General features: G+C 40.6%; 1 protein-coding gene across 1 annotated transcript in view; it reads right to left on the bottom strand.

The window, feature by feature from the left end:
• Positions 1–6,093: 6,093 nt before the first annotated feature.
• The window catches only part of LOC115829244 (GTPase IMAP family member 8-like), a 34,648-nt gene continuing 22,343 nt past the window's right edge, over positions 6,094–18,398 (bottom strand). Inside the window, exons 3-6 of the mRNA XM_030793305.1 lie at positions 15,909–16,565; positions 14,760–15,395; positions 12,323–13,155; positions 6,094–6,147 (exon numbers count right to left, since the gene is read on the bottom strand). Coding sequence (XP_030649165.1) covers positions 6,094–6,147; positions 12,323–13,155; positions 14,760–15,395; positions 15,909–16,565 — 2,180 coding nt within the window. The remainder of the gene's footprint in view (positions 6,148–12,322; positions 13,156–14,759; positions 15,396–15,908; positions 16,566–18,398) is intronic.

Genomic DNA, 18,398 nt, shown 5'->3' with positions numbered 1-18,398 from the left:
AATTTTGTAATAGATAATATGCTGAAATCCTGTGTTAGGATCAGTGCCTATTCCTTTGTTAGATGTATTTAATGCCCTTTTTTCAGGCAGACAACTTTGACTTGAATGTGTTTACTGCAGTCAATATAACACTATGGTTTTGCATTGTGTTATATTGTGTCTGGTTTTATTTACAGTTAAATAAAAACTTTCAAAGGTATAATCAGTCCTCTTTCTTATTTTGCTTAATGGCATTTAACTCTGCAGGTCACCCCTGAAATTCTGATTCACAGAATCATATGTCCAAGTGTGAACTGTGTCACATAATTGATAAGAGATTGTTTGCCAGTTTTATCAGTAGCATCATCTGCAGCATTGTTAATTAAAATAGCACAGCCCATACTATTGATGTATTAAACAAAATATACATACAGTAGGCACACTTAATGATATTGTAGACCATTGCATTAGGGAATACATTCAGCAAGTACTTTTACTTTTAATACTTGAAGTATATTTAAAAGCAGCTACTTACTTTTACTCAAGTAAAAAGGTTAATGTGGTACTTTTACTAGAGTACATTTTGGTCCGTTTATTTGTACTTTTACTTAAGTACAGCGTTTGAGTACTTCCTCCAACACTGGTCTTGGTACTGAAATACAGGCATTAGTAATTGCAAAACAAATTAAATTCTATTTTCTAAAAATGGATCAGATCAACATGACCGACAAGGGATATGAGACGTTTATAGCCAGATGATGTTTTTAATTCAACATGTTTGAAACTTAAGAATGATGTTATGTACAGTAGTAGATTTGAAGGCCTAACATGTCTATCTTGCATAAATTTAACAATTATTTTCCTACAATCATACTGGGGTTCATGTCGATAAATGTGAGCGGATAGGAAGGTGAGCATGAGCAACCATTCGTTTCACTTTTGTGACTGGTAGCCTATATGCCATTTTCTTTCATTTCAATTCCAAACTAGGTAATGAAGTGACATTTTTCACTGGGTTGTGCACGTCTATATGGGCCTACCGTTAAAAAAACGCAGTAAGAACGCACAGGGTGAACTATCTAAGATGCACTTTTAGTAGTCGATCTTCGGAATATTGTAGTTTCTACGTCAGTAATATCCGCCGTCGCATGATTACGTAGCCTAGTGTACGTGCAGTTGGATTCTCTTAGCACCGCGGTGTCTTTTCCTAAGTCCTTATGAATTCTCTTTCCCACCTTTGCTTAACCTTGTGACGTTTTCCATCAAGGTCAAGGCAAACTGGTTAGGAAAGGACTTAGGATGTAATTTTTTTTCACTATTTGCCTGCACCCAATGTGTACATATGCAAATGAGTTCGTACTTCAGCGTAAGCAGAGGACATCAGTTGAGTAGGTGGTCGTTCAATGTGGTCGATTTCGCATTTGCATTTACACTGCTATAAGAATGTGCTCACATGCGGTCCAGACCACCTCCGAATGTGGTCTGAGTGATCAGATCTCGATATGACCTCAATGCACATTGGATGCGTTTACATCTGAACTTTTGAGCTGTCCACTTGTGATCGGATCACGAAAATCGGATCTTAATGCAAGGTGTAAACAGAGCCTGTGAAACAGCTATGTAAACTATTGACTTTCCCTTTCACTTAGAGGAGGGGATTTCAGGTGCTTGTTTTTAATCAGTTTTAATAACAAGAGTGTTACTGCAGTCCTATGATAACACAATAAGACCCTCCTTAGAGAAACACTGAGCTCAAACAGACACTGGCCAAAAAGACCAAAATGTGAAGTCTTGTTGGGCTCTACTTCTCTGAGTATTTGAGACAGTTTTCGGTAAATGGGTAAAAGGAGAGGGACAGTCCTGACACCACCCCCAATGTGTACAGCCATCAGCACCACCCCCAATGTGTACAGCCATCAGCACCACCCCCAGTGCGCACAGCCATCAGCACCACCCCCAGTGTGTACAGCCATCAGCACCACCCCCAGTGTGTACAGCCATCAGCACCACCCCCAGTGCGCACAGCCATCAGCACCACCCCCAGTGCGCACAGCCATCAGCACCACCCCCAGTGTGTACAGCCATCAGCACCACCCCCAGTGCGCACAGCCATCAGCACCACCCCCAGTGTGTACAGCCATCAGCACCACCCCCAGTGCGCACAGCCATCAGCACCACCCCCAGTGTGTACAGCCATCAGCACCACCCCCAGTGTGTACAGCCATCAGCACCACCCCCAGTGCGCACAGCCATCAGCACCACCCCCAGTGTGTACAGCCATCAGCACCACCCCCAGTGCGTACAGCCATCAGCACCACCCCCAGTGTGCACAGCCATCAGCACCAGATCAGTGTGCACAGCCATCAGCACCACCCCCAGTGTGTACAGCCATCAGCACCACCCCCAGTGTGTACAGCCATCAGCACCACCCCCAGTGTGTACAGCCATCAGCACCACCCCCAGTGTGTACAGCCATCAGCACCAGATCAGTGTGTACAGCCAACAGCTCCAGCCCACCAGCATTACCACTCAACCACCAATCACCACAATGGAGGCTGGGGCCATTACACATTCAGCCCCTCCCCCTCCCCTCCACCTCAATGACCCTCCTTATAACGGAGAGGGACGTCAACAAGATACTGAAGTGTCAGGACCCCCGCAAAGCAGCCAGCCCAGACTCTGTCTCCCCCTCCACACTGAAGCACTGTGCTGACCAGTTGTCTCCAATGATCACAGCCATTTTCAATACCTCACTGGAGACACGCCATGTGCCAGCCTGCTTCAGTACCTCCACCATCATTCCCATCCCTAAGAAGCACTGGACTGAATGACTACAGACCCATCATCATGACTTTTGTTAGCATGAACTCCTCCTGCCTGATCTGTTAAGCTTGTTCCATATGGCAATACAGGAGAGTCATCTAGTTATTTTATTTGGGCCGTTATGAGATTTAGCAACCTTACAACTGGTAATTCCACTGATTACCACGAGGTGGCAGCACTCTCGTTCACAACAGAGTGGAATGTTTCTCAGGATTCACTCTTGAAATGTGTACATGACCCATAACACATTGGCTTTTCTTTAACTGTGGTTCTGTAACATTAGAAATGATATGAGCTCTTATTCATGTTCTCTCTGCAATATATTATCAAAGTGCAATAACAATAAAAGCTGTGATTTAAAATGTTCCGTTCCTTTTGGTGACTGATAATCATACCTCACATGAATTAATAAAACTTAAATTCAGTTATATCTTTTCCTGACAGTGAGGGCTGTATGTATTTTCACACTTTTTTTTAGATGAGTAACACACTTTCCTTTGTCTGCTGTGGTGTGTGATCTGTGACAGTAGGGAATTATGGGAATGAAATACAACAGGCCCAAACCCAGCAACACAGGCTCCACACTGTCGCCATGTGGAGTTTGTCTGTTGGAGTTTGTCTGTTGGTGTTTATATGTTGGTGTTTGTCTGTTGGAGTTTGCCTACTGGAGTTTGCGTGTTGGTGTCTGTTGGAGTTTGCCTGCTGCAGTTTGTCTGGTGGAGTTTGCCTGCTGGAGTTTGTCTGTTGGTGTTTGTCTGGATATCCATGGAAACAGGTCAGTGGTTAGCTTCAGTCAGTCTAGCCAGTGTGTGTTCTGTTTATGAGATGAACTACAAACAGTTTCCAGTGCATCTACCCCATACTCTATTATTAATGTACCCAAGACATCTTTAGATATAATAATCTGTGTATCTGTGAAAATTTTTAAAGAGGACTTAACAAACTTTGTGGAACATGTACCATATATTCCAATATAAACACAGTCACTTACAGTAGAATACATCATGATGTCTGGGTCAGTCTTTTAAGTCAAAATCAGTAGAGACCACTGACCCATTTGTACTGTCTTTAGTATAGACATATGTCAGTAGACAGGTATTGCAATAGAGACTCAGTAATGTCAGATGGAGCAATTTTGGAGCCGTTTTACAAAGCCATTATTCTTAATAAATCATAATAGGAAAAATATAAACCGTTACATAGGCACAGTGGGTAGCGCTGTCACCTCACACCAAGAAGGTTTCAGGTTTGATTCCCGGCCAGGCGGCCAAGGTCCTTTCTGTGTGGAGCATGTTCTCCCCGTGTCTGCGTAGGTTTCCTCTGGGAGCTCGGCTTCCTCCCACAGTCCAAAGACATGCAGGTTAGGTGAATTGGAGACACTAAAAAAAAATGCCGCTAGGCATGAATGTGTGTTTGTCTGTGTGTCTGCCCTGCGATGGACTGGCGACCTTTCACCTTATGAGCACCCTAATCAGGATAAGTGGCTTAGATAATGAATGAGTGAGTGTGTGAACTGTTATATCTTAAGAATCTGTTGTGTCTTAAGAATCAACAGATATTTTAAAGTAAGGCAGTGTGAATACAAATATTTAAACTGCAATACTTCTTTCATCAGCTTCATTTTTTTTTTGCATGTGTGGGGGAAAAGGTGGGTTTTCAGTTTCCTGTGGAAGATTGCGAGACATTCTGCAGTCCTGATTGAGTGAGGAAGGTCATTCCACCACCATGGAACAGCACATGAATATTACATTTAAACACCACACATTAACCTTGAGTAATCACGGTTCATACATTCAGTGATTAGTGTCAATATTGGTATGAACAACTGATAAAAAAGGAAAACGTACTAAAAGACTTTCTGTTATAATAGGAAGCAATTTAAAGCAGTTTTATTACATTCTTTCCCAGAATATATCATTTAAACAGTATTTCAGATTTAACTGAATATGAGCCAACAGGAGATTGTCCTCTGTGTTCAAACCTCAAACATGACAACTTGCTGCCAGTTTCCCCCTGAGCAGGTCATTTAGTCCAGAAATTACTCCAGAGGTGTGTAACCCTTGACACAGTCAGGAATCATTTGGAGACCATCTGGATAAGACTGTCCGCTACATGAGCACTACTGTAACTTGTAGATTTTGCACTCTCCTGTTGTGTGTCCTCTCCTACCACAGGGGGAAGCTGTGCATTATTACTTCAGCTACCACCAAAAGAACTCTAACTAAACAACTTAATTTTATCCGAAGTTAAATAGAGCAGCCAGAGGTGTTTAAGACCCTAAAATGATTGTCACTGCATATTCTCCATTTGTTGGATCACATCCTTGGTTAATTCATAGGGTTCAGGATGGCTGTTGTAATTTTTAAAGGCAGCAAGGATAGAGTTGCACGTAAAATAAAGCTAAAACAGAGGAAATATATATGTGAATGAATACTCACTCACTTAAAGTTAGTTAAAACGCACAACATACAGTTAACAGTTACCTATGAGAGGTAGGGGTAGAGGTGGGGACTACCATACTATGTTCCTCACAGCAGCAGAATGAAAATTTCTGTTCCTCATGACAAAGAGACAACATTGTTTCCTCATCAACACCATAACCTTCCTGCTCTTTTATGGATATTTATATGAGTATCAAAGTGTTACGTCCCCGGTGGAGTGTGGTGTCTAGGGGTATGTAGGGGAACATAGCATAAAGGACCCACCACCTGTGCTGGTTTTGGGACGGTGTGGTGATGGAGGAAAAACACGGACACGGGGAATTGTAAAAGGAAATGCACGATATATTTGGTGATATTTACAAAGTGATATATATATATATATACACACACACACACACACACACATACACACACATACACACACAAGAGTATTTACAAACACAAACAAAGGTGGGAGAGGACGTAGACGGTGCCAAAGAAATGAAACTAGCAAAACAAAAACCACCCTGAACTACACCGGAAAACACACACTGAGCTACAAAACAAAAAGGTGGCAGAGCCAAAGGAAACCTGACTACACTAAGTAGTAACCGAAATACAAAAGTGGCACCCGCCTCTAACCTATCCCTAGACAGAGTGAACACTAACGCGGGGACCCCTTTCTTACCTGTCCGTCTCCCCGCGACAACCAAAGCATCAAATCCAGAGCGCAATCCACAAACAAAGTCAATTAACAAGAATGCAGAGTCAAACACAGAATGGCAAGTTTGTAACAACAATGGCAAAAACACACGAAAGGCAAAATGTAACAATGAGACCGAAATCTACTGCACAGCGCATTCAGTGGCGTTTAAATGTTGGCGCTCCGCGTCCGGTTGGCTGAACCGCGAGGGGCACTCCCTCCCTGGTTGGTCGAACGGGAGAGCGCGAGGGGCGGGGCACAACATCAGACCAGCTGGGTACCTGTGGGGGGGGGGGGGGGGGGGGGAGAGAGAGAGAGAGAGAGAGAGAGAGAGAGCACAGTGCGCCACACGTAACAAAAGCTTTGCTTTTTCAGTGATAGTTACATCTCATAACTTTATAGATGAATGTTACTGAAAGTGATATTACTTTCGACCTCAAAGTATTTGAATATAATGGTGTGGCGGTGGTGGGACTATTTTAATTTTAAACTGTTCGAGCGCCAAGTGAAATCTACCACCACTCAAAGTAGTTAAAAATAAATTTATTATAATAATAAATATCAATGATGCTGGCTTAGCTATAGTAAACCAAACACAACTATTTAATTAATTATTTATTTATTTATCTAAAGAAAATAATTCCAGACAGCAGTCTTCCAAGATGCGTTGTATTCCATGAGTCGGTGCGCGGTAACGAAGTCTCTTTCGGGTAAGGAAGTTGGGGACGAGAGGACAAAACAACGAAAACCAACCAAAAAAAAAACAAAGAAAGAAAGAAGAAAAAAACCTTTTCTTCAAGGTCCGTTTGAGCCCCTGCTTCCAAAAGAAACAATTTCAAACAATTTTAAGATCAAAATTATACACGCAGTATTCCGACTTCTAGAATTACCGTAACAGAATAACATTAAATACAATTTCAACCCATCAATAACAGGGCAACCCGGGCGCCATAGGAAAATAAAAATAAAATAAAACAAAATTTAAATAAACGGAAAACAAAACAGCCATCCCAAGGTTGAAAACCCTTCCGGAAGAAAAAAACACAGCCGTAACCCAAGGTTACGCTTCCTAAAGGAGCGGTCACTATAGAACCGGAATCACCAAAAAAAAAAAAAAAAGGTTTGCCCCACCGCTGCCGTGTCACCTGCCAAATACGATTAAAAATTCCCAATAAAATCGTAAGCAGAAAATGATCGGTGGAACAGGAAGAGCTCAAAAAGCCGCAGAATGAAAAGAAAGAACCGCTCTCTCTTCGACACTCAACCAGCTAAGCGCGTCGGACGGCGCAGCCACCTCAAGGTGTATGATAAGCGCACAGGTGCGACACACCAGGTAGAGGACGTGAGGGAGAGCCCGCAATGTTACCTGGGCCGGTATTTATAGATACGGATCATGACCCGTATGCAGACGCCATGTTTTTTGTTTTTTTTAAATATTTTATTATAAGGAGACAAGGGTCTTATCGCCACACTGCACTTAAAACACTGTTTGGAAACTGGCAAAAATCACAAACAATAAATATGGAAATGACACACACAATTAGCCCTTAGCCCTTCCTTTCACACTCCCAAAGCCCTCATGGGTGCAACCAAGCTGGGAGAGACGAAACGTGCATCCACCAACTAAACATAACTCCGCTTAAAAAGGGACGCGCGGCTTCTGGATTTTAAACATTCATTGGCGACTTCGCAAATATGTGGGCACGTCCAAAATGAGTAACTGCCCGCTGGGTCGGCACCTATTGCACATCTGTCTGGCCAAGAAGGGGTCTCCTCTCTCTGTGGCCCCTCTCAAGATTTCACCCATTTTCCCATTTCCCTTTTGGTTTGGGGAGTTTTTTCTTGCCCGCCATGAGGATAATGTCAGGGGGTGTTGTCCCGTTTAGATTTTGATTGTTGTGGCCTGTAAAGCCCTTTGAGACTGTAAACAGTGATATTGGGCTCTAAATAAACTTGAAACTGGAAACTTAATACTTTGTGCTCGCTGTATAATAATATATGGAATATGTAACTGCGTGTGGAACAAGTGAATGTAATGTCGTTGTGGCTGACATGTTATTGTAAATAGAGGGTCATGCAGGCTCAGCCTGTGTGGACTGTTTCGTTATTTTCGGATGTGGAGAAAACTGGGCGCGTGCGGCCGTAATTTTTTTTTCCTTACACCTTTGCACGATTTTACGTAGTTATGCTATTGACAGAACATGTACTGTATGCACTACACACTGTCGCTGACAGTATAATACGGCATATTGTGGTTCCCTCTTCCATTTCTACACCGGCGGCAATCCTAAGCCTCTAAAGTGATGTTTTGCCTCTGAAATGACGAAAGGAATGAAATTCACCATTTCATAGCAAACAAAACAAGTAGAATATGAATAAATCCCTTAAGAAACGTATTCGATGAAATTGTATCGCTGTGGCCTACACATCATTTCAACATGTGTTGAAACTTGATGAGGTATTGTTTCAAGCCAAAAAGTGTTTAAAAATAGTCAAAACAGGAGTTTTAAAATAATGATACATCATATTTTAATTTACTTGTAAAGTTTTCCACCATGCTGTTTGCAACCTTTGGTCTTGATATAACAGGTGCGTGTTCAGAACTGAAGCGTTTAAAATTAGCTCTGCTTCCGTTTGTCTTGCATTTTTTGGGTATAACAGTTCACAATAGTAAACTTGCTAAGATGAAGGTTGATTAAAGCGGACCGAACAGGCTAAAACAGCACGATGATTAAAACGCCCTTTAACTGGGACATCAAACATTTAGCAAACATTTAGCAAAGTTAAAACTGAGTAACTCGGTCCTTAGGTGAAAGCGAAAGAAAACTTTTTTTCTTCCTTATTTAAGGCGAGTCTTTTGTATACTGTCACACTTCATGTGCAATTCTTGTGTTTTGCATCAATTGTGCAGACAAGAGGACGACAGGAAGGAAAAAGGAATTCTATTTTGACGTCTCAAAAAAAAAAAAAAGAAAGAAATTCACCTAAACATGAATAAAGGAGAAAAAGTAAAAATAAAAATGAACAAGCCACCGTACTAAGCATCCAAATTCACAAATCTTTCATTATCAGCTTTGTCAGTATTGTCAGCAGAATTCTCTGAGTTGTACTAAATACAAAATTACATCTTTCCACTGATAAAATACACCTGGTCATAATGTTATGTACAATTAAAGAACTGCATTTCTAGTATTTTATGCTTTAACAGGGTGCTCTGGATGTCTTCTGGGCCTCAGATTTTACCATGTTGGTAAAGACACGCCTGGTATCAAACTATTTAGACTGAGGAAAACAGTTATACGATGTTTTCACATGCCAAATGTGTTTTTGCTTGTGTTCTGTCTCTGGAAAATCAGATCTTTTGTCTTTGTGAAAAGCTTACCAGATTCACCAGAGCTTAACTCTGTAACTTTCTTGAAGAACTGGTTTTGTGATCTTAACGTGCGCTGTGATAAGTTAGACTGGCAACGAGTTCAGGACTGATTTTTCCACCCTACCTCTAGAACAGTTTTATGTTATATATGTAAATATCCAAATATACAGCATATTAATAAGTGAGTGTATCTGATATTTTAAAGTCAGTATGAGGTTGTCGATGTTTTTTTTTTAAGTTCATCCAAAGAATTTAGAAGAAGACCCACATGCAGAAAGAGAGATCAGAAAATGTAATTTAAAAGCAAATTTACTTGGCAAATTCCAAATAATCCCAGTTGATATAAACATATATAATCCCAGCTGGTATAAACATACATGAAATTCAGCTGATATAAACTCAACGGGTTCTTAAAGCTAAAACCAAACACAAACTGAGAACTCAAACCTAACAGGACTCTGTCTCGACCTCAGTGTCTCCTGGCCAATCAGAGTCCATTTGGACCTGACTGACTAATCACCTCACTACCAAATTATTCTGTGCACTGTCCTCAGTTTGTCCCTCTTTGTGTCTGTGTATATATACCACTGTGTTTTCCTGTGTGTCTTGGCAAAGTCTCTTATGACCACTGTACTGAGTCATGCCTTGTTCCCTGTTTGTCTTGTTCTCCTGTTCTCCCTGTTAGCCTCCTCACTCTCCCTTCCTGTTTACTGCACTTCACTTGTTGCTTTTGGTTCACGATTTGGATCAAAGAATTGTCTGCACTTCCAGTCTCTCTCACTTCAAACTGTGAACTTCGTCAAAAAAAAAAAAAACACTTTCCTATCTCAGAATCTTATTTCACTGTAAAACCAACAGTTTTGCTCACACAGCCATGAAATTGCATATGGGAAGTCAGAAGGACAGCTGGTGCTTAGAGTAGTGGATCTGGAGGATCTGGAGCTGTTATAATTAACCCAGTATTACAACAATCTCCAGTATGGTTTATATACTTTTATATAATCCAATTTTTTGTATTACATATCATACGGTATGTGATGACATTACCATCAAAATGCTGAAATATACCAACAAAACTACATTAGTCTTATTTAATTTAGTTACATACTTTTGATTACCCTTCATCTGTGTGTGAGTTTTTTTGGGTAATTTCTCAGCATTTAGTGAGTGAAAAGCATGTCATTGTCGTTGTGCACACACATTGTGCACAAGCTGAAGTCGATAACTCCACAGATGTCAAAAAACACATAAGTTTTACAATATGTTTAATGGCTTTCACTGTTCATCACATTGGCAGCATAAAACTTCTAAAATGTAGATTAAACATTACTATATTTAAGTTGTTTTTTGACTAGTGCTAGGCTTAAGGCTTAGATTAATCTCATTTATGATTTAGTCATAACAGCTGTTGTAGTATAAATGCAAATGTCCGTAAAACAAAGATCCCTACTGATGATTGTGATGATGAAATTGGAGTTTTGTAATATTACATTATCCTGTTATTTCTGTTTGTAATGTGCAGTAAAGCCCTAACATGGCCTCTGGGTCCATGTTCTAACATTCTTTAGCTTGTTCTAATAAAGAGCCCATTTGAGTACACTGTGCACAGACACACACACACACGTACACAGAGCTACAGGGGTTCCAAGTCCAACCAGCAGACCGGCATTCCCAACAATGAGATTCATTTCATTTTGTTTTTCAGTGTAGCAGGTAATAAAATCAGATCATTAAAATAGAGACTGCAGGATTTAGTGTGTTAGTTCATTGATGTACTAAGTACATGTTATGTAAGTCATTCTAGATATGTTTCAAAACAATAAATGTTAATTTGATTCTTTATTATTTAAAAATGTCATCTATCCATCTGCCCAATGCAGTTCTCTTTGCCTCTACCTCTGCAACACCCTCTTTATGTCCTTTCTCATAACCCTCTGCATGTCCTCTCTCCTCCCCCTCTTTCAATCCTTCTTCACGTCCTCTCTCCTCCCCCTCTTTCAATCCTTCTGCACGTCCTTTCTCCTCCCCCTCTTTCAGTCCTTCTCTATGTCCTTTCTCCTCCCCCTCTTTCAATCCTTCTTTACGCCCCTCTTCTTTCACCTCTTTGGCTTTTTGCTCCAGTCTAACACAGAATTCCTCCTCTGCTTGTTTTCTTGCTGCCTGTTCTGTCTGTTTTCTCAGTTCCTCTTTTTCTTTCTCATGCATTTCTCTGATATAGGCCAGATTTCTCTGTTCTTCCTCTTTACGGGCTCTTTCTTCCTCCTCTTTCTGTTTCTCAACCTTCTCTCTTTGCTTCCTAAGTTCCTCCTCCTTTTCTCTTTTGTATTCTTCATCTCTTTCCTTTCTCTCTCTCTCCTCTCTCTGTCTGTCCATCTCCATCTGTTCTTTCATTTGTTTTATCTTTTCATTTGCTTCATTTTCTATTCTTCTCTGTTCTTCTTCATCTTTCAGTCTTTGTTCTCTCTCTCTCAAATCCCTCTGTTTCCTTTCTTCCTCTCTTTCCTTTTCAAAGCGTTTTTGTGCGTTGACCTGCTCTAAATGCCATTTTTTCTCCATTGTCTGCATTTCTGATTCCCAGATCTCCTTTTCTTTTCTTCTCCTCTCTTCCTCCTTCTTCATCCATCTTTCTCTCTCCTCATTCTGGAGTTTTTGTTGTTGTAGGAGTTCCTGTCTTTTACTCTCCTCCACATGTTTTATTCTCTCCTCTAAATCCCTTTGTTTTCTCTCCTCCTCTGCTACCCTCTTTTCATACTCCTTTTCTCTCTTCTGTCGTTCCTCTCTATCTCTTCTCTTCAGTTCTCCTCTCTCTTTTTCAAATCTTTCTTTTTCCTCTTTCTGTCTTAGTTCCCATCCTCTCTTTTCTTGTTCATCTCTTTTTCTCCTCTCTTCTTCCTCCTGTTTTCTCTTTTCCTGTTGTTCCTCCCATTCCTTCTGCTGTCTCGCTCTCTCTCTGTTTATTTCACTCATCCATTCTTTCATTTTATTTTCATCCTCCTTTCTTCTCTTTTCATAATCTGCTCTCGCTCTTTCTTCTCTTTCACGCATCTCTGTTCTTATTTGTTCTTCCTTTCTGCTAAATTCCATTTCCCTTCTTTTTCTCTCTTCATCCTGTTTCTTCCTTTCCTCATCAATAGTCTTCCTCATTCTCTCTAACTCTTCTTCATGTTTGGCCTTCAGTTCTTCTTTCTCTCTCTCTATCTCCTCCTCTCTCCCTCTCAGTATTCTCTGTTGTTCCTCTTGGAGAGCTTCCTCTGCCTGTTGGAACATCTCATTAGTGTAGTAACTCCCTCCATTCACTGACACCATGGTGTCTATCTTCTTCAGGAGTTCCACAACCTGAGTTCTGTTATCAGAGTCATTGTTGTTAAACACATGGTATCTGTTACCACACTGTTGAATGATGTTATGCATTTCTCTTGACCCCTTAATGAAGTCCTTAATGCTTATTTTCTTCAAGTTGTCTCCTCCAGTGAACAGTATCATTGTGTACATTCTGGATGTTTCTCCAAACATTTCTTGACTGATCTTCACTGCATTTTTCTCCTCTTCTGTGAAGCGTCCCAGTCTTATGACCAGTAGAAACACATGTGGTCCTGGTGTTGCCATGGTGATACATTTAGCGACCTCTTTCTTAATATCTTCATTAGGAACATTAGTATCAAACAGTCCTGGTGTGTCAATCACTGTTATCTGTCTTCCACTGACTTCAGCTGTCTCTGTCTGACACTGACTGGTAACAGAGGAGGAAGAGAGTAGTTCTTTAAAAACATCTTCTTTCCCCAGGATGGTGTTTCCTGTGGCACTCTTCCCAACACCAGTCTTCCCCAACAGCACTATTCTCATTGAGTCTGAAAGATCTCTAATGTCTGTGAAAATATTTATAGATAGAGTAACATGAGTGTAGGGACTTAAAACATAACAAACTTGACAAACATGTGGAACATACTTGATGCATTCCAATATATACATATTCAGTTAAATTATAATACAACTATTAATGATGTCAGTCTTTATCAGTTAAGATCAGCAGAGACCACTGATTCATTTGTACTTGTCTTTGCTATAGAGCTACTGTAATCTCAGATGGAGTTATCTGGCAGCCATTTTCTAAAGATATACTTCTTAGTCAACTATAATTGGCCATAATAATATGAGCAAAGAACTACGTGTATCCTTTGCAAATGTTATATCTTAAGAATCTGTTATATCTTAAGGATCAACAGACATTTTAATGTAAAGCATATATTCTTGGAGACATGAAGACATCAGAAATTCTAACAGGTCTTGTGAGTTACAGTAAGGTGTGTTTGTGTGTATGTGTGTGTGTGTGAGTGTGTTTTGGGGTGGGTGGGTGTTTTCTTGCCCACTATGAGTATTAAGTCAGGGGGTGTCGTCCTGTTTTGTTTGCTGTAAATCTGTGGGCCTGTAAAGCCCTTTGAGACTGCAAACACTGTTATGACCCTGAGTCATAAGCATGTTATTGTTTTGTGTGCTGTTGTTTTTCTCCCCCTGCCTGCGGGTGGTGCTGTTTCCTGTGTCTGTTGTGTCTTCCCCCATATGTTTTCTCTGTTTCTTTAATGTGTTCAGTTGCAGGTGGCAGCTGTGCATCGGTCAACAGCCTGATGGCACTGTTTTTAAAAGATGCTGTTTCCGATGCCCCACTTTTTTTTTGTTAGAACAGTACGGGAAGTTGTATGGGGTGTGAAGCCTTTTCTGTTGATTCTTTTTCTCCTGTTTTTCTGTTAAGGAGCTAGGTAAGACACTTGTAGTTTCTCTTGTTTTCTTTTGTGGGAATAGGTTATTTAGTTACTAATATTACAGATTGTTTGTTTATTGTTTTGGCCACACTCACGCCAATGCTAACACTACCACTTTTGTTGTAAATAAATCACTTTTCGTTTGGACTGTATTTGCTGTGGCGTGGGTCATCATTGGGAGTGGGGGAAAAGGGGAGTCACTTTATGTTATGTTCAGTTTCCCCTAGGCTGGACATAACAACGGTGATATTTGGCTTTAAATAAACTAGAACTTAAACTTGAGGAGATCTGACTCAAAGGCTGAAAAGAGCCCAGGGCCCTGCCTATTCCATGTAGATTAGGGGCTAGGAGCACTGCAGAAATAAAATGAACTGGTATGATCACAGGGCTGTGATATATATTGTCATACAGCATCAGTCTAGTGAAATGAACCTTACACTACAGTGGTCATTATGGTTTTATCAACTCTAACAGCAACATGAAATGGTCAATTAAACATGTCACACTACACTGAAAGGAAAACAGAGTATCAGCTGAAACTTTGAACTTTGTTGTAATAAGGTCCAAAAAAGAATGAAATGTGTAAGCAAATATATTTTGCATTTCAACTTAATGTTACAAGACAGTATGTGTCCTCTTCTATAGCTTTGGTAAACATCACCTACTGGAAAAAGACCAAAAATAATCATTACCTGGTGTCTGACACTTAATCTTTTCCTCCAGAATATTGATTTTCCTCTTCATCTCTCCTGCTTCCATCTGATATCTATTCAGTTGTGTTTCCAGGTACATGACTGTTGTGTAATGACTTCCTCCATTCTGTTCCACCAGTTTGTCAACACTCTTCAGTAACTCTGACACCTGTGAACTGGAACCTAAGAACTGATGTCCTCCTCTGCAGGATCTGATGATGGTCTGAGATGTTTCATCTAATTCTGTCACTTCCTGTCCAGGTTTCTGATTGATCAGGACCATGGTGTAATCATTGACTCTTGAGCTGAATACTGTCTGAATCTTCTGCATTTCTCCTTTGTCTTCATCAGTGAGGAAGCCCTCAGGAATGACCAGGAGGAAAGCATGGACTCCAGGATCACAGAGAGAGACACAGCGGAGAGTCTCACGCATCACTTCCTCCTCTGAGAGCTGAGTGTTATACAGAGCTGGCATTTCCACCAGGGTGAGCAGGCGTCCACACACTTCTCCTTCCCTCCTCACACACACTGAGCTGGACTCTGGACTGGACTCTCTCTGGCCCAGTATGAACTCTGATATGGAGATCTTCACTGATCCAACACACCCACACAACACCAGGTTCAGTCTTGGAAGGTCATGTTTAGGCTCTTTGACAAAGAGAAAGAATATATTTTGTAATGACTGGTTTACCATGACATAAATTAGAAATCATTTTGTCATAACATTTCATAACATGAAAGTTTTGTATTGTTTTCCAAAGGAATTGTAATCTAGCTAAAGTTTACAGCGACATCTTTCTCTATCAGATCAGAGAACAAACAAACTGGGATTTGATCTTAAGCATGTTTACACTTTCCAAAAACAGTTAATGAATGATCTCCTAAAGTATGAATACATGTAGAGAAGACTGATGTCCGTAAAATCAGTTCTTTAATTTTTCCCCACCATTTTCCTCAATGGAAAAGTCACCAGCTCTTTCCTGTTTTTGATAGTAGCACAAAAAAAGTGAAAGAGATGAATAATTAATCATCCTGTCATCAAAAAAACAAAAGAAAAAAATCCTGATAGGGCAGAGGGCCATCCTCCACAAACTCTACATGATTCAAAAAATAAAACAAAACAAAAAAAAAGTTAGTGATATATTTAGGTTACTCACTCACCAGTTTCTCGTGTAGTTTTGTCAGACAGTTGATGTTTGGTCAATTCCTGCCCCCTTGTTCTTAGTTGATTCGTTTCCTCTTTTGTGGTCTGTGGTGCATCCTCATAATCACAACATGCAATATATTCCCCTCCATTTCCTTCCACAACCTGATCTATCATCTCTATCAGAGAAACAGGACTGATCTCATCAATGAGCATAAAGTGTCTGCCACCACATTTTGAAATGGTCTCTTCTATGGGATTTTTGTCCTCCTGTGGATCCACACTTGTGCCTTTTACCAGATTACTCATGGTAAGAACAATGGCGTGATTATAACCCTCATCAGAGAAAGAACTGATAACTCTGTCCATTCTGTGTCTGTCCTCCTCTGTGAAACTGTCAGGCTGCAGCACCAGTATAAACACATGAGGTCCTGGAGCAGACAGGGACACACACTCTTTCACTGCCACTGAGAGCTGATCATGCGTGAGTTGAGGATAAAATAGGTCAGGAGTATTGATGACTGTGATGGGTCTTCCCTTCATCTGTCCAGTTCTCTTAACAGGTTGATTGTCTGTAGCTGTGCTCTCAAAGACATTGTTTTGCAGGATGAAGTTTCCCACGTTGCTATTCTCATGTCTGTTCTTCCCCAACAACATAATCCTGAGCTCAGACACTGGAAAACATGTAGAAGAACAATGTTACTGATTTACCACAAAATGTGCAATTTATGGATCTGATCTACCATTGTGAGTTAATAACCACTCATTAACGATAATATATCAAAATATTGTCACTACAGAACAACATTAAGAGAAAATTGGTGAAACGTGAGTTTGGACTATACAAGAAGTGACAACACATTTTATTACTCTGTTGTATGTCACTTTATAGAATAAAAACATTTCTCTGTGCTTTACAGGTAGATAGGATTAATGAGAAACTAGGCCACTTAAGCCTGGAGTTTTGCACAGTGTAACAGTATACTAAGATAAACTGCAGGATACTAGGATAAACTGCAGATTAAGCAAAATGTAAAGTAAATTATAGGTCAAATTGTGAAATCTGCCATTTTAACAAAGTAAAATATTACAACATACTATTCATGTTTTTTCTTAAATAACTGGCATGTAAATTACATTAACTGCACTTTATATTTGTGTACATTTGTGTTATATGTGTTTTGAGTTGTGTAGTAAAACAACCAGAGAAGTGATCTGGAACAAAACAAGAAGCACAGTGACCTCATTGCCTGTGTTTTTACCTGTTTAATACAGGTTACATTTATGTTACTGTGGTACTCATCACTGGGACCCGTAACATTCCCATTCATCATAACATATCATCTCTGTTTAGCTCAACTCGTCCTCACTACAGATGTCTAAGTCTGCCAGAAACTTAGCAGTGGCAGTAAAGGACCATCTGACCCTAACTAACCACATAGCATTTCATGCACTTGTATCTGGTCTAATACTGAACTTTGCGGTGGCACTTAACAGCTACTGGCTCCTTAACAGCTACATGCTTGGTTTGTATTCTGCCTGTTTTGGAAGTCAGTTTGTATACAACACTGAAAAAAGAATTTCATTCCAATTCCTCAGAGTTGGATAAAATAATCTATTGTAAAACACACTCTGTTTATGCACCGCGCCTACATAGCTGAGAATTGAGAATGGACAGTAATCTGCTGTGTTCTGAATGTGCACTGTGTATGTGTGGGTTTGTTTACTGTGTGTGTGTGTGTGTGTGTCTGTGTGTGTGTGTGTGTGTGTGTGGGTTTGTTTACTGTGTCTGTCTGTGTGTGTGTGTGTGTGTGTGTGTGTGTGTGTGCTTGTGTGTAAATCCCAGCCCCCCACACTCAGGGGTGGAGGATTTCTACTCCGTCAGGGTTCATCCCATTGATTATTGCACTAAGGTAGTGACGCAGTGACGGCCCGCGTGACAGAGCTCTCAGTAAAACACTCATTTAAATGAGAGAGGCTTTTGTTGGTTCTGCTGGCCTGCCCGAAGCACTAAATGAAAGAGAGAGTTCCTCTTCCTTCTGCAGAGACTGCCATCTGACCTCATGAGTTTTGCATCACTTTAAACAACACCTCTGAGAGAGCCAAGTGACTTGTACATGTGCTATATAACATCTGAAGAACTCACCCTGTCTCACCAGGGACTCATTGTAACTTGTAATTACAGTTCATGTTTACACACAATACTCCAGGCTGAGCTTCCTACCTGAGTCATCAGAGCTTTACAATGTGTCCAGAGCATGACCCTCCTGTCATGATGTAACATGATCTTCCCAGATTCTCTCATGTCACTTCTCAGCTCTGATCAATTCTAGATGATGGCTCTTGTTTACAGTGTTATGACGGGAACTGCATGCTATGGTCTGTCATTACACCCCAGCACAACCATTTTGTTCTGTCTCATCCAGGCCTGGCAGTTTCACCCCTACATGTCCTGGCATGTTGTTATCACACCCCTTACAGTATGTGCCAGTGGACAAGACTACAGA

This window comes from Chanos chanos, chromosome 16, assembly GCF_902362185.1.
Source record: "Chanos chanos chromosome 16, fChaCha1.1, whole genome shotgun sequence".
Classification (NCBI taxonomy): domain Eukaryota; kingdom Metazoa; phylum Chordata; class Actinopteri; order Gonorynchiformes; family Chanidae; genus Chanos; species Chanos chanos.
This window is presented reverse-complemented; position numbering and strand designations above follow the sequence as displayed.